Source organism: Amblyomma americanum, chromosome 5 (genome assembly GCF_052857255.1).
Source record: "Amblyomma americanum isolate KBUSLIRL-KWMA chromosome 5, ASM5285725v1, whole genome shotgun sequence".
In the NCBI taxonomy this organism is placed as follows: Eukaryota; Metazoa; Arthropoda; class Arachnida; order Ixodida; family Ixodidae; genus Amblyomma; species Amblyomma americanum.
Window position 1 is genome coordinate 65,732,531 of NC_135501.1, and position 14,723 is coordinate 65,747,253.

General features: G+C 46.5%; 1 protein-coding gene across 1 annotated transcript in view; it reads left to right on the forward strand.

Moving 5' to 3' along the window:
- The window catches only part of LOC144132504 (uncharacterized), a 47,847-nt gene extending 39,998 nt beyond the window's left edge, over positions 1–7,849 (forward strand). Inside the window, exons 15-17 of the mRNA XM_077664967.1 lie at positions 1,420–1,599; positions 4,955–5,065; positions 7,578–7,849. Coding sequence (XP_077521093.1) covers positions 1,420–1,599; positions 4,955–5,065; positions 7,578–7,748 — 462 coding nt within the window. The 3' untranslated portion in view covers positions 7,749–7,849. The remainder of the gene's footprint in view (positions 1–1,419; positions 1,600–4,954; positions 5,066–7,577) is intronic.
- Positions 7,850–14,723: the final 6,874 nt, after the last annotated feature.

Here is a 14,723-nt window from a genome sequence, read left to right on the forward strand (position 1 = left end):
ATAATGGTTGCAGCGAGGACGATCACGCTGCGCCGTCTGAAATTTGGCCCGGTAGTTTTACGCTGCTTTCAAAGTTTTCGCAGCCCTCGCTTTATGCGTTCAAAATTTACCAGTTCGGAAGTAATTTATGCTGCAAGCATTCTTCTTAGCTAAAAGCATGCCTGACACTAGAATTATGGGTTCTACAGCAAAGGGAAACTTTTTGCGCGGTTCTAAAAAAGCGTGAAGTGCTTAAAGTTTTACCGTAGAAATGCATTGAGCCGGACGCTAGTAACCAACGTTGTGTATCTGTAGGAAACTTTTGCAGCGTTTACGCCGACATTCGCCTGCAGATATTCGCAGACGCGCCAGTGTTTGCTCGCGAAGAATCCGCCACAAGGTTCAAATTGGAACACCGAGCCTATTGATACTGACTGGAGGGTCACAATGCATGAGCACGTGTGTGTTTTGCCTGCGAGCTGGCTGGCATGCAAAAAGGCATTGCCCACCGAGGTTTTTGTTCCCGAGGATAATCCCCTTTTGGAAATTCTAAATACTGATATGGCTGTTACTAACGATCGGCTGCAAATCTCTAATTGCTGCAAGTCGCCTAACTATGATAGCGAAAAAGTTAAGTATTCGAAATTACTTAACATCTCACTATTAAAGACAATTCACCTGGTTTCTGGTGTAATACTATGCCGGCAATACTATGGTGGTAATATTATGCCGCTAAAGATATATTTTTACCCCAAAAAGGTTATTTTCAAAAATTACTTACAATCTTCTAGGAAACACCTGGTAGTTAATATGTGCTGAGCAATGCTCTAAAAAGCTTTATTAAGAAGGTGAACGTCACCGAGAAAGCCTTTTTTTTTAATTACGCATCCTTGTATTTCATCCCTCCTGAGCAGTGGAGGGTCCATAAAAGAAGTTCAGTACAACACTCTCCTTAACCCGCAGCGGTGGCCTAATAGTTTGAGCATCAGCCTCACATGCGGAAGGTGCGGGGTTCGATCCCCAGTGCCGCCTAGTACCCACCGGCGATACAATAAGCACAAGTTTTCCCCTGCCTGATGCTCGGCTTCTTTAGGGTGAAATGCTTGGGAAATGGGTCTTTGACCTTACCTGGTGGAATGAAAACTACCTTGTGCCATGGCGCTCTTTGGCCAAAGCTGCCCTTAAACACCATAAGAATTCATCATCGTCATAACTCTCTTAGAGAAAGCTGGGCCTGTGAAATTTTTCGCAGCCAAAAACAAAAATGAAGTTACTTTCTACCTGTGCTTAAATGTTAAGGAATCCAGCTCTCATTTCATTAAACAGCTTTCCAGGGATCCTAGAATAGAACTCGGACATCAGTTCATCGGCGCCCAGAATATAATTTCGTACTGAGAGCACCAAGGCATTTCTTCCTACGCCTTCCCCGCTGACTCGCAGGCCACAGCGTCGTGGATGACGGAGACCGGGATGCGGCCCCCTTCGACGCACACAGCGGTCGCGTTTTCCTCGTGGATACCGGCAATGCAGTTCCTTCGCACCTCCGACACCACAGTGAAGTTCAAGAACGGCACTACGAGACGTTGCTTCGTCTTCAGCCTCAGCCCGTACGACAAACTGGTGAGTGCCGCTCTGCAGGTCGCCAACGAAGCTCAAGTGAGGTCTCAATGCGCTACAGAAGTTCTGTAGACTCCCTAATTAACTACGCCACAGCGAAAAAATTCTGGGGCCGCTTAAGTAGCCTTAAAGGTGTAACGTGACAGTGTGGCTATGTTCTCCGGTGTGCTCGTATAAAGTTCTTAAATTATCGACCTGAAAAAATGCCCTTCAGTGCCCCAGGGGTAGCCCACTCGGCTCAGGATTGAAAGGGCAGCGGCTCTAGTCCCGGCTAGATCAATGTTCTTTACAACGCAATTCCTTTTCTTCCTTCAGAGTCATTACGTAGTGGTGGTGTAATGACATCACGACTCTGTAGCAGACAGATGAGGAATTGCGTAGTGAAGTCTTCACTGTTGTACTTTGAGGTTCTTGTGGAGTGTTCGAATCACGCACGCTACGCCTTGTAGACCAATGAGAAATTTCGTTGTGGTGCCGGTGTCTTCGCCGAAAGTCCACTCTAACACTATCACGTCTAAGATAGATGCGGTATCAATAATACCAAACCCGAGTGCGGAGCAGTGGGAAGGAGTGCTGTCCAGCGACCGTTAGGACGTCCAGCTTGGGCTGATCCGACGGGCTCAGCTGGCAGCAGCATCCAGCGGAGCCCTGGGCTAGGGGCAGACGGCCACTGCTAAGATGGAAGACACCATCCGATTCCGCGAATCTCACCAATCTTACAGCTCAATGAACGTTTTTCCTCATCCTCCTCATTTCTCCACATTCCCGCCAGGTGTCTCCAACTAGTAATAACATTGATGAACGGTAAAGAAAGTTGGGCGAGTTGGTATGTATTCATTATTCGCAACAGCGCAGCAAACACGGACTAACGAGCGACTAGTTAAAACAAGCGCTGACTTCAACCGAAATTTATTAGGGGAAGGGAAGAATATATGCATCTCCGAATCTTCTGCTGCGCTGTTGTCAATCATGACTAAAACTAAGCCCGTAACGCAGAAGTTTAAACCAGTACAATATAAGACCGTCTTTGCGAACAGGTGGCCTGGTAAAAGCGCTGCACATGCAAAAAAAAAAATAACTATCGACGACAACGGCGATAGACTGGATGGCGTCACTGTGTCTATCAGTAGAATGCAATTGTGAAAACGTCCTCTCTTGTGACTGTGGCTCAGACGGCATGGCGGAATGCCACAATCTCAAAGCGATCGTACGAGCCGTCATTGGCTCGTAGTATGCTAGTAAGCGGTGCCCTACACTGAAAATGCGAAGACGCTGCATTTCGTGTTAACGAGGCAGAATCAAGGCAAGCGAGAGTACGAGCACGACTCCGTTGCTCACGTCGCCGAAGCAAATTCTGAACACGAGTCCGTATAAATAGAGTGCATAAAGCATATAAAATATGTTAGCGTGCACTTCAGGGATCAAACGGTCTTTGTCGTCAGCCTGAATGAACGACTCCTCCCGAACTGAACCACATTTTCTGAAATTCTGTCTCCCGCTTCAGGAAACGCTGAAAAATACTGGCGTGAAACAATTCTAAGCGCCTCGTTTCTTTTTGTGCACACCCTCCCCCTTTTTTTTAGGATGAGTTTGGATTTGTTATCGTTACAGGCAACTTGTAGTGTCCAAGTACCGCGACAATTGTTCCACTGCGCGCCTAAGAACTGCCGTCAGCCGTTTGGTTAGCGATAGATGCACGACGAAGTTTTTTAGTATTACTTGCGCGTACGGTCGATGACATTCCTTTGCCTACGTGCTCGCTACGTTCCGCACATAGCTGTCAAACACGACGTTGTGTCACGTCTCTTTTTTTTTGTCTGGCGTCCCTCGTTTGCTGCTGTTTCATTTGCATTATGAGCCAACTAGCTCAGATCCAGATCATCCTGCAGCGCCACGTGTAGCTTGACAGAGCGGGGAAGCTCATGCTCACGGAGTAAGATAGACAGCAGCGCCGACTCTGGCGGGTGGCAGTGCATTCGGCATGCACGAGTTTGCTACATAGCCGCCCGCTTAAAGATTAATGGCTCATTCTTTAGCAAAGTTCTGGTATGTTTTGGTTTATGGTTTATGGAGGTTTAACGTCCCAAAGCGACTCGGGCTATGAGGGCCGCCGTAGTGAAGGGCTCCGGAAATTTCGACCACCTTGGGATCCTTAACGTGCGCTGACATCGCACAGTACCCGGGCCTCTAGAATTTCGCCTCCATCGAAATTCGACCGCCACGGCCGGAATCGAACCCGCGTCTTTCGGGTCAGCAGCTGAGCGCCATAACCACTGAGCCACCCCGGTGACAAAGTTTCGGTATGTGAAAATAAAAATATGATTGGGAATAAACACATTTGACGTTTATTGACAATCAAATTTCTCATTCGATTCGTTTTCAAAAACTTCGATATTCGCAAAATCCGAATAAAAAGTTACAACCCAGGAGGCGGAAAGTTTTTCATACTCCTCTCAAATCAACGTCCGTTAGCCATGTGATCACTGAATTTTAAGGGTGTGTTCTCTTTAGGCTCAGGTCAACGACTACACCACTGAATTATCTCAGTAATGAAAATGTGATGGCTTATGACACGATAGTCATGCGGTAATTTATGTCCTCCAGATTGTAGGCGTAGATCAAATGCAATATTTTTCTTTATAGAAACGACTCTCGAGTATTCCACCGCATTTAACGCTAAGCCTCACTGAACGTGTTCACCTTTAAAGACTTGATGTAGCCTGACGCATTTTGCATAATCTTATTGCTTTTCAGTGGCATCATTTGCTCAAATAACACTTCCTTGTATTACAGTATTTATGCATGCTTACCTATTAATGTCGAATAATTTCAATCTCGCTGATGGAAGCTTCTATAACAACAAGAACTCCCATTTTAATGCGTGAGAATTTTGCTTATAGGAGCTTGTTGAATGAAACTTAATCCCCACTTACGGTTTAGCCACTGCTGTATTTATAAGTTCATCGAATGTCAATAAAGCCTCGTAGAAAAGAATAACAGAGAAATGCTGCGAGTGAAAGTAAAAATGTGTGCTTGATACGATGAAATCGGAGTGCAAAGTCCAGGAGTACTTGCAGCGTCATCGTCATCAGCCCATCAGCGTCCACTGCAGGGCAATGGCTGCTCCATTAGATCTGGAATTAACTTTGCCTGCACCACCTGCGACTGCCCTGGCAGGCTGCCCAATATCTCTCCCGATTTTCTCCCGCCCCATGCCACGCGATGTGAAGAGGGTTTGTTAAGTTTAGGGCTTTGTAAAGGTCAAGCGGTTTGTGAAACTGAAGTTCCCCACATTTCGTTTTTTTTTTTGCAGAAAGCTGCTGGCGCATCACTTTTTCTTGTTCTCCTTTACGTGCAGATGTGTGGACAGCCGAGGAGGTACCACAACGTCAGTGATATGTACTTTGCCAAAGAGGAATCCATGGCTGGGGTTTACGTCTATGAGGACGTCGAAATCTTACAAAACAAGGTCAGTAGCCCTCCCGTCGCTGGTGCTAGTTGTAACGACGCTTATTGATCGCCCAGCTGGCCATTGGAATAGAGGCTGCGATCTAAAGCACAGCGCTCTAGTCAGAGTTCCGTACGCTCGCGGCAGTCTGGAGCACTTGTATACAACGCTGTTAAGCCTAGCGATATCGTTCAGAGACTAACCTTTATGAAGAGTTTTTATGTGGGATTTTCATGACGCCACGCTGCAGCAGTGCTACGTGCTGGTCCAATAAGTATCGGCGCGGGGAGAAAAGCGTTGTTTGGTCCGTTTTCTCAGTGGTTCGCCGTAATATTCATAAGTTATTGTGAGAGTTTCGCTGTAAAATTATATATATTCGGGAGTTATAACATGAATAGTTGGACGCTAACACGACAGAAGAGCCGCTAAGCGTCACTGCATATGTTTCATGGTGCCAGGAATGCAGAGAGAGAGCACGCAAACAGGTCTTTGCCGCACTGTAGTAGAACGCTTGCAGGACTATGACAGCACAGTTCTTACTTATGAGGCAGCCAACCGAAAGTCCTAAACAGGTAATCTCCCTGAACTAGATTGGCCTATCAAATACGCGCGCTCTTTCTTCAGTAGCGTCGCTAACCACGCATGACTAGCGCGTCTGCCTGTGGATCTGTATCTAATTACTATCTCTATAACTAGCCCGTATTGCCATCTGGCGCTGCAAGCTCGGCTCTTTAATTTATTTCTTTTTATTACCCAATTTAAGGTATTTACCTAACTGCGGCCTGATTACTGCTGGCGTGTATAGTTATACGGCGATCTTTATACACATAGAATGGAGTGACGGTGATACAACCATTTCTTTCGAACACTTCATTACTACTCATCTTGGACTATAACTGTCCCATGCTCTGGTATTCACTATAATCTGTCTAACGGACCGCTGATTGGCAAGAATTGAATAGAATCGGAAAAAATACTTTTTTGTTGCGGCCTTACGTAAATCCCATGTCTGACATCCACTGCTTAGCAACAAATCAGAGCACAATGCGCAGCAATTTAATGCTTCACCTGATCTTGAAACTTAAAGTGATTCTAATGCAATAAAATAAACAACGTAATTAAGTCTAGCATTCTGACTGAAAATTCTGAATCAAATTTTTCTTTGGGTTTGTGACTGCTGAAATATTCCTGGCTGAGGGTAATTTTCAGGAGCTGCGTAAATATCAGTTTGCCCGAAATATATTCCCTGAAATGTCTCGCATCCGTGGCAGCCAGCGGAAGCAAAACGCTGAAGCATATTTGGGGCGTTGACGTCTAGGCGAGCATCCCATGGACATCGCGCTACCGGTTATTAGCCTTTCTGTTTCATTGAACAGGCAGTTTCTCCATGACCAAAAACACTCACAGGACGGTAATGACTGTGTAACGTTACGAGGTTTTTAGCCGTTTATTTTTGGGAATGTATTCCCGACGCGCTGGTGTAGTGGTCCCGTGATGCACCCCTGCAATGGCTGGCGGCTGTTCGAAACAGCCACTCGTAGGCTTATGCGACCAAAGTTGACAGGTGCAACTGGTGGGTGCGCCAGCACCCGCCTTTGCGCCGACGACGCGAAACCCAGTGATGGGCGGCTAACAGCTTTCGCTGTAAAACTGCTTCATTCTGTGTACAGGCATTCTAGCTTCGTGAAGAGAGAAAAAAATTGCAGGGGAACCTAACTTCCGCTTTAAGGGTATGATGCAATAGCGTAGTGGGTTAATTTTCATAACTGCCGAATGTCATTTTCTCCTTTGATTTAATACATCTCTGAGGGTCCTCATACTCCTCCTAGCGCAGTGGTGCAGCGGTTAAGCGATGCGCCACTGCTTTGCGATGAGAGGTGCTCTCAGCAGTGGGCCTTTGCGGCCCAGGTTGACCTTCCAAAGCGACCAATCATTAACCGCCATCTGCCACGGTGGGCAGTTTGCTCACTATGCGCAGGGCATGTTGCGATGATGCCGCAAGGCTTAGTTCATACTGCTACAAGTAGCACGGGTCTCTGCTATGCAGAGCTCTTGTAAGGATTTTCAGACAATGGCAGATTGGTATCCGGAGAGTAGGCAGAGTGTACGATGGGGACAATGTAAAACGATCATTGAGTTCCATAAGAGTTTTGCCCCGTTCAGGAGCGGCCGCCGTCAGCCTGCCCCAGTCTACCAGCTTGCGCTGGTCAGCCAGGTCAGAGCTGGACAGCATGGCTTCTCACTGGACGGCAGTGGGGTTGGAGATATGGTAGACTCCCGGGTCAAGTTTGTACGCCCAGGTAATTCGGTTTACGGAAGAGCATTGTTTGGAAATGTGAGCATATGTTAAGGAGTGCTTGTGGAATAAATCCTTATAATACGAAAACACAAAACTTCTGTATGGACACGTAAGCGTAGAGAATTGAAGATACCGAGCTTGCCCCCAAAAGTATAACAGAACATTTTACAAAATTTCTAGAAGTCCAGAAACTCATTGATACGCGCCATTTTTATCGTTTTGGTTCACCTCCAGGTCTACAAGGTGAGGCGTGCCATGAACACGACCACGAAAAACATCGGCTGGGCTTTCTTCGGCCTTGAGTACGAAGGAGAAGACGCCGGTCAGTGTGGTCATCGATACGACCGCATAACGGCAGTCAAGAAAGCTCTGCGTGCTGTGCGGGCTCTTCGCACTGTCCGGTGACGTCACAGACAGGGCACCCTCATCGTAGAAGGAAGGCTTCTGTAGTGCTGGATGCAGCAGGAACAAAATGGCTGAATAAACGTCTAGCTCTGCTGCGCCCACTATTTGTAACTTGGTGCATCTGCATATGCTGACTGAGGCTGAATACATTGCCGCTGGAGCAGCTGTGCTTTTTGAGAAGCATCAACTCTGGTCCTAGTTCAACAGGCAATGCGCAACAGGATAGAACGAAAAAATTTTATTAGCTCGAAGAATTACTATGACAAACCCAACCTACAGGGTATTTGCCCCGTTTTCTTTAGTCTTACTGTAGTTGCAAAGTGTGTAATTTGAGTAAGGTAGTCCTCGCTAGATCCAGCTACGCAGGTCCGAAGACTGGGATTTTTTTTATTTCTTGTTTAATAACTATTAATCAAGCGACTTAACGGGGGACATAGATAGGACATATACACACAGCGCCGTGTTAGTGTCGTGTTTATCCAAGGCTTAGTTGCGCTAGATATTCCTTCAAGGTTTATTATGCGCTCAAATTCAGATTTGGAAAGGAACCATTTTGGTTAGATGGAGCAAAGCGGGAAATTACTCGCGAAATTGTCAAGAAAGGTTGTTTGTCCGCTGTTTATATTTGCGTAATAACCTGTATCGTATACGGTAATTCTCTCTATTTTTTGTTATTGAGCACGTGCAAAAGAATGTTAAGTGAAGCTCCATGGGATCGCTGACGCCATCCGTACAAGTTATCGAAGAGACATTTTGAGGATGAGTAGTTAGTGCAAGGTCCACGACGTTGGCGGAGTGATTCGTGACGCGTGTGGGAGTGATAACTACCTGTGTTAATACGAAGGTCAGGCACGTATTTACAAATTCTCTTACTGGCATGCAGTTGGTGGGCATTGATGGAGGATCCGACGAGCTTATTGAATAAAGATTGAAATCACCAAGAATGATAGCCGTGTTTTCGTTATTACATAGGGTGCTCACTGAGTCATGAAAGAAGAGTGCAAAAGAATTCTCGGCATTAGGCGGACGGTCGCAAATGCGAACAAGAATCGTTGGAAAACGTGTGGTGCAAAGAACGCAAATTCATTTCGAACGGGGATTGAACGAAATCGTGAGAAAACGTAATCGTGAGAAGTTCGTAATTTGTAGCCATATGCACACCACCACTGCCTAAGTCATCAGCTCTGTTTTTAAGGAAGATATCAAAGCTAAATATTGAAGGTAAGATTGCAGAGTAACTAATGGTTGAATTAAGCCACCTTTTAAGTAAACGATGTAAAAGGACCAAGAGATTAGACTGCATAGCTGATCGCGCTTAGGTTACACAAAGAATATTGTAAAATAAAGATGACAAATGGTAAGGGCTACTACAACATATTTTGCACTGGAACATGGGTGGTCGCTATTTCTTCTTTTCGACAACTAACATAGCCTCGGGGACTGATAGACACAGCAAAGCAAACTTTTTCAAGTTAGTGGTGAAAGAATGATTACTTTTCATCCGTGCAGTTACGCAGTGGGTTACGTTTATAGGGAAATCTATTTAATCCTGGTATACGACTTAAGACGAAATAAAAACAACAGAGCCAGCATGGCTACCAAATGAACAGTGACATTATTCTTACAGATAAGATGATAACAAAAGTTAGAATTGGAAAGCCGGGCCTCACTGCTGCCCTCCTTAAATCCACCATCCGCCAAGTGGTTTCAGTGCCGACCATGTTCTAAGAGCAGAAGCGCGAAAAGTTTGGGCTTGGCTGGTTCTTGACCAAACTTCGCGTTTTCTAAGAACAGCGACACACAGCACCATGCTCGCATTTCTTTAGAAGCACTTCAGGCACAGAGCACAAGGAGTATTTTTCTGTCGCCAACAGAGAATTTAGCACTCTCGTTTGATAAATACGCTAGCTGCAGTAATTACTCCCACGTGGAAAATGCGGGAAAGCACGGTGCAACGGCTACCATCTTCACACGTTACAATTTTGGCCTTACCACCCGCGCGGCTCTGGTAAAACACACTAAAATCAGCCAGAATTGTAAGCCCATAATATGGAAACGTTCATTATGAGGAAGCATGACGGCGTGTCGATCGTCGGGGGCATGTAGTTAACTGTGACTTCCGAGGCGCCTAACTCCAACATCTTCACATCATGTACGTCTCCTGCTTCAAGAAAGCGCGGCCATTTTAAACATCCTCAGCGGATAAAAAAAGAGGTACTCGGAATTCAACTCTCTAGGCCATGCGCTGCGGTGGAAACAATTATCCGCATGATTTTCCTTGCGATGCTTTGGTTTCGCACTATGCTACCCAATCTGCTATGCTGTCTGCGCCGGAGTGATCCTGCAATCACCAGACCGCTGCTCGCTGAGTGGCACTGATTACTCAGTCATTGCGGCGGCTCCTAGCCAATGCCCTCTGCTTATTGCTTTCAAGCTTCCGCCTTGAAAACTTGGTTCATAGTCCGCGAGGCAAAGAGGCCCTATGTTGGTCCTGCGTGATTTGTTCGTGTTCATATATAATGTTTTCTTGCGGCCATCAAAACATCAGACTTCAAGGCAAGCCTTCCCAGCTTCCGACATTTCAAGTGTTCTCTTCAGTATCGAGGGCTTTCTGCGGGCTTCCTCTATCACACCTTGCAGGCGTTTCTTTGTGCAAAGCGTTGCGTCATCTGACTTGAGAGTGTATTTATTCTTTTTTAAGAAGTTTCGCGTTGTGACAGTACCGAATGCACTCACAACGTTTCGGCAGCTGTGCTGCTCAAAAAGGGAGTCGTCGGGGATTTAACATGACAGCCTGCACCGAGCTTTAACTACCCAGTAAGAAAGGGTCAGGTGAATGGATATGGGAGAGGCTTTTTTCCTGTATTGGGCGTAGTTACGCTGATGATATTGATAAAGAAAGGGGGTGGCCTCTTGGTGCCCAGTTTTCGATGGTCGCAAAATATAAAACCAATCAAAGGGTCACAAAACAACAATCGTTCATATAGCATATAACATGGAGTTATACAGTGATTACAGCTGAATTATCACTGCAGGCGCAGAATGCTACACTTGAGCGAGATCACAAAATCATGCGCAGAAATTTGCCGCAGTACACGAAGCAGTCAGTTTTCACTGGAAACTGCGACAACCCGTCGACCTGAGGAAGCTGCAGGAGCAAGCCCTAAATTCTCTCTATAGGCCAACTTCGCTTCCAGAGCAGCGCGCGTAACTCCTGTGGCTCGACGCACTGTGCAGCAGAGGTGCTGACTCTCACAAACGCAGCTTGGGCGGCACAAACGACTTCTCAGCCTCCAGCCAGCTGTCCTGTAGTGATCGGCCACAAAAAAGAGAAAATTTCAGCAGGGTTGTGGATAAGCAATCACCGCAGTACTCACAATTCTACGTGCTTCCCCTGGTAACTCTAGGAATCTTCGCCGTCAGCCGAGAGCCTTTGAAAGCCTGCTCTGCGTGCTTCCTTTCGCGGCGTGACGGTTTGTTTATAATGCACCATTTTTCTGACACTGCCCCTCGTTTGTAAATCACCCCCTCCTCCCAAAAAATCGTACAAAAGAGTCCGCACATTTATTCACGCAACAACAATCCACCAATGTCAAAATACAAGCGTAGTTGCCGTCAAGCTCCAAACGTTTAAAATAACGAGGATCAGGATGCTAATTTCAGCAACATTGTTACAAAAGACTGAGTGGGACACTAAAGCTCCGCTTTAAGGGTGTGACGCAATCCCAGGGAGTCCCCATACCGTTCCTAGTGCAGTGGTGCAGCGGTTAGGCAATGGGCCATGCACTGCCAGGCGAAGGACGGTGCTGCCACCGCTGGTACTTGTGCGACTAAGTGTTGCTCTTCCCGAGAAATCTGGTCGTGAGTGTCATTAACTTAGCTGGCACCGGCCACTGTGGTTAGCATGGCAACAATTCGGTGGACAGGTCGTCAAAACGCCACAATGTCGCGTAACCTTGAGGCTCACATAGGTTGTTTCTCCGGGAACTTGTCGCTCACAAATCAGACTGCGCCGATGCCGACGGCCACACCCTAGTTTCCGAAGAACGATGCTTTAATGCGATCGCATTAAAATATTCCAACCTGCAACCTGCAAATATTCCAACGTACAATCGTTCCTTTATCTTCTCCATGGACCTGTTGTCTTTTTGGCTACCTCGGCTTTTACCTGCTGCTTTTCTCACATTCCTGGTGCCTCTCTGGAAAACAGGACGAACACTTCTGGACGGCTCACCTAGGCTCCTATCTTTACAATTTGTTTCGTATCAGCCAGCATTGGCGTTGCGCAGGGCTTTCTCTTATTGATGACGTTCTCTTCGCTGTCCGCCTGTAAGCTTACAAGGCATTAAAATCTTAATGCCATTGTGCAGCCTTCCCCAAGAGCTGCATTACAGTCAAAATGATACCTGAGTTTTGAAAGCGCACTCCAAGCTTGGTCTCCTGGTTCTCCTGCCTCTTCCATTGATTTCTCTTCCTCCTCAAGTACTGTCCACGAAGCCACTGATTCAGCCCTTTTTAGTTTTAGTGTGAAAGATCTACTCCAGGCGAACCAACTAAGAAAAAATGAAAATTCGTATTCGGGGAAAGGAAATGCCGCAGTATATGCCTCACATATCGACGTACACCTGAACCGCGCCGTATAAGGGAAGGGATAAAGGAGGGAATGAGAGAAGAAAGGAAGAAAGAGGTGCCATAGTGGAGGGCTTAATAATTTCGACCACATGGAGAACCAACTCTGAGCAAGTATCTTCTTTTGTGTGATCGGAGTAACTCGGGTAAGCTCGGGTTAGTTCGGAGCAGCGCCGCGCCAGTTGCGACCAAATGTAGGCCGATTAAGAGCGAGAAAAGCTGTTGCGTGCATATGCCAGAAGGAAGAGGCGAAGAATGAACACATGCTTCCGAACGTCTACTCGCCTTAAATACGTTAAAACCCTACCACTGTTTTAGACCGAAGCTCTACTTTACGATCAAAGCTGCAAGAGCTGAATAATTGGGGAAGTGTATACCTTCAATAAATAAATAAAATGAACATTTCGTTTATTTATGGCGGTGCGATCTGATTAGCTTCGCTGGCCAGTGCACGCGAGCACTATGCTATCGCCGTAGCCAATCACCCCTCGCGTTATACTGCACCATGCTTTCCCACTATCGACTGCACACCATCGTCCCCATCAACTTCCACCTGCGGCATGAACAGATTAGTTCAGCTAACTTTGATGTAAGCTTAACCTGAGCCCCCGCGGTGGCTCAGTGGGTATGGCGCTCGGCTGCTGACCCGAAAGACTTGGGTTCCATCCCGGTCAAGGCGGTCGAATTTCAATGGAGGTGAAATTCTGGAGGCCCGTGTGCTGTGCGATGTGAGTGCACGTTAAAAACCACAGGTGGTCGAAATTTCCGGAGTCCTTCACTACGGCGTCCCTCATAGCCTGAACAAGTTTAAAACCTGAGTCTAATATCGTTGCCAGAGATGCCGATGATTGAGCAAAGGAAACATATGAGCCAATCAGGCTACATACAGTTGATTTCGCACGTCTTCTCGGATTATATACGTTAAAACCCTGCCATTTTTAACGCGGACAGCGTTAAAGGCCCGTTCTCCAAAAAATTCTGAGTCGGTGTTCTGAGCTAAAAGTCACGGGCATGGCTGTCGCAGGCGGTGCCCAGAGAGCAATCTAGTATGCAGGTGGGACTCCAAGGTCATGTGATTTCAAGGCTTCATTACAACCTGCCCACCGGATAGTGAGAGCACTGCCCACCGTGCCAGTTATATTAACGAATGGTAGCTCGGAAGAGTAGCCTGGGCCGCTATGCCCACCGCTGGGAGCACCTGCAGTGGAGTATCGTTTAACTGCTGCACCACTGCGCCATGAAGAATACGACTGCTAGGGATCTATGAATGTAGAGAATAGCCTTCGGCATATATGGAAGTTGATCCATTATGCTATCGCGTCATACCCTTAAGGCAGAGCGGAAGTGCTCTCTCCAATTTTTTTGTCAGCTGTGTTTTTCTTTGCACCACTGTTGCCTTACTTTCCCACCTTTTTGACTTCCTGCATGCGCAGTTCACCGACGATGGATCAGTAGGAAATCTAGACGCTTTATCCTGATTTGCACTCATTTCCGTTTTAAGTCATGCGTCACACTTTTACTATGTCAACGAATTCCTTATTGCTCCCAGCTGACGCACAATTTTTATCATGAGGCCACCAGTCTTCTGTCCTAATTAGATGTTTAACCATCTTCAGTCTTAAATAGTAGTTGTGTTTCACTGAGGCGACAAACACTTTAAGTCATTAAGCGCACCAATTCCCTGCTCTATGCTCTATTCCAACAGTGCCTGCATTAAGAAACAAGTGACTTATTTTCTGTTATTTCTTTATGTCAATATTAGCTGCAGTTACGAGTGCCTCTAATTAACGCAGTTTGTCCTTCAAAATCTTTTACCTCAGAGCAGGCATTATAAGAGCATGTCTCGATTGCATAATTTACTAGCCTTGCACAACAGGCAAAATGAAAGGCAGTTTTGGAAGGCTTATGTATCAAGCGCTAAGTACACAGTTTAAATCGAAATTCAAGTTCGTTGTACTGCCGAAGGACAAAATATTGTGCATTAAAGGCGTTTCAGTATACTCCTAGCAGTGGTGTCCCTTGCGCCTGTTTCCTGGCACTTTGTTTGCAGTGCCGTGTGTAAACAGACAAAAGGCCTCTCAGTTCTGAGCAGCAGTGTCGGTGCCAGGACACTGCAAGAGAGGCAACGCAGAGGTTTGCTCTGCACTCCTGGAGTTCAAAATTGTGTCATCTCTGGTGCACTCTGTGCTGCTCAGCAGCTTTGCAGTACTACAGCTAAATTATTTCTGCGACAAGGCTGCACAACTAAAGGGGATATCGCAGAGAGGTCAACTGAAGTCCTTTACAGAACTGCCATTAGGCGCTGCTTCCCGGGTAGCTGAGAATGTAAGAAGACAATAGCGGAGA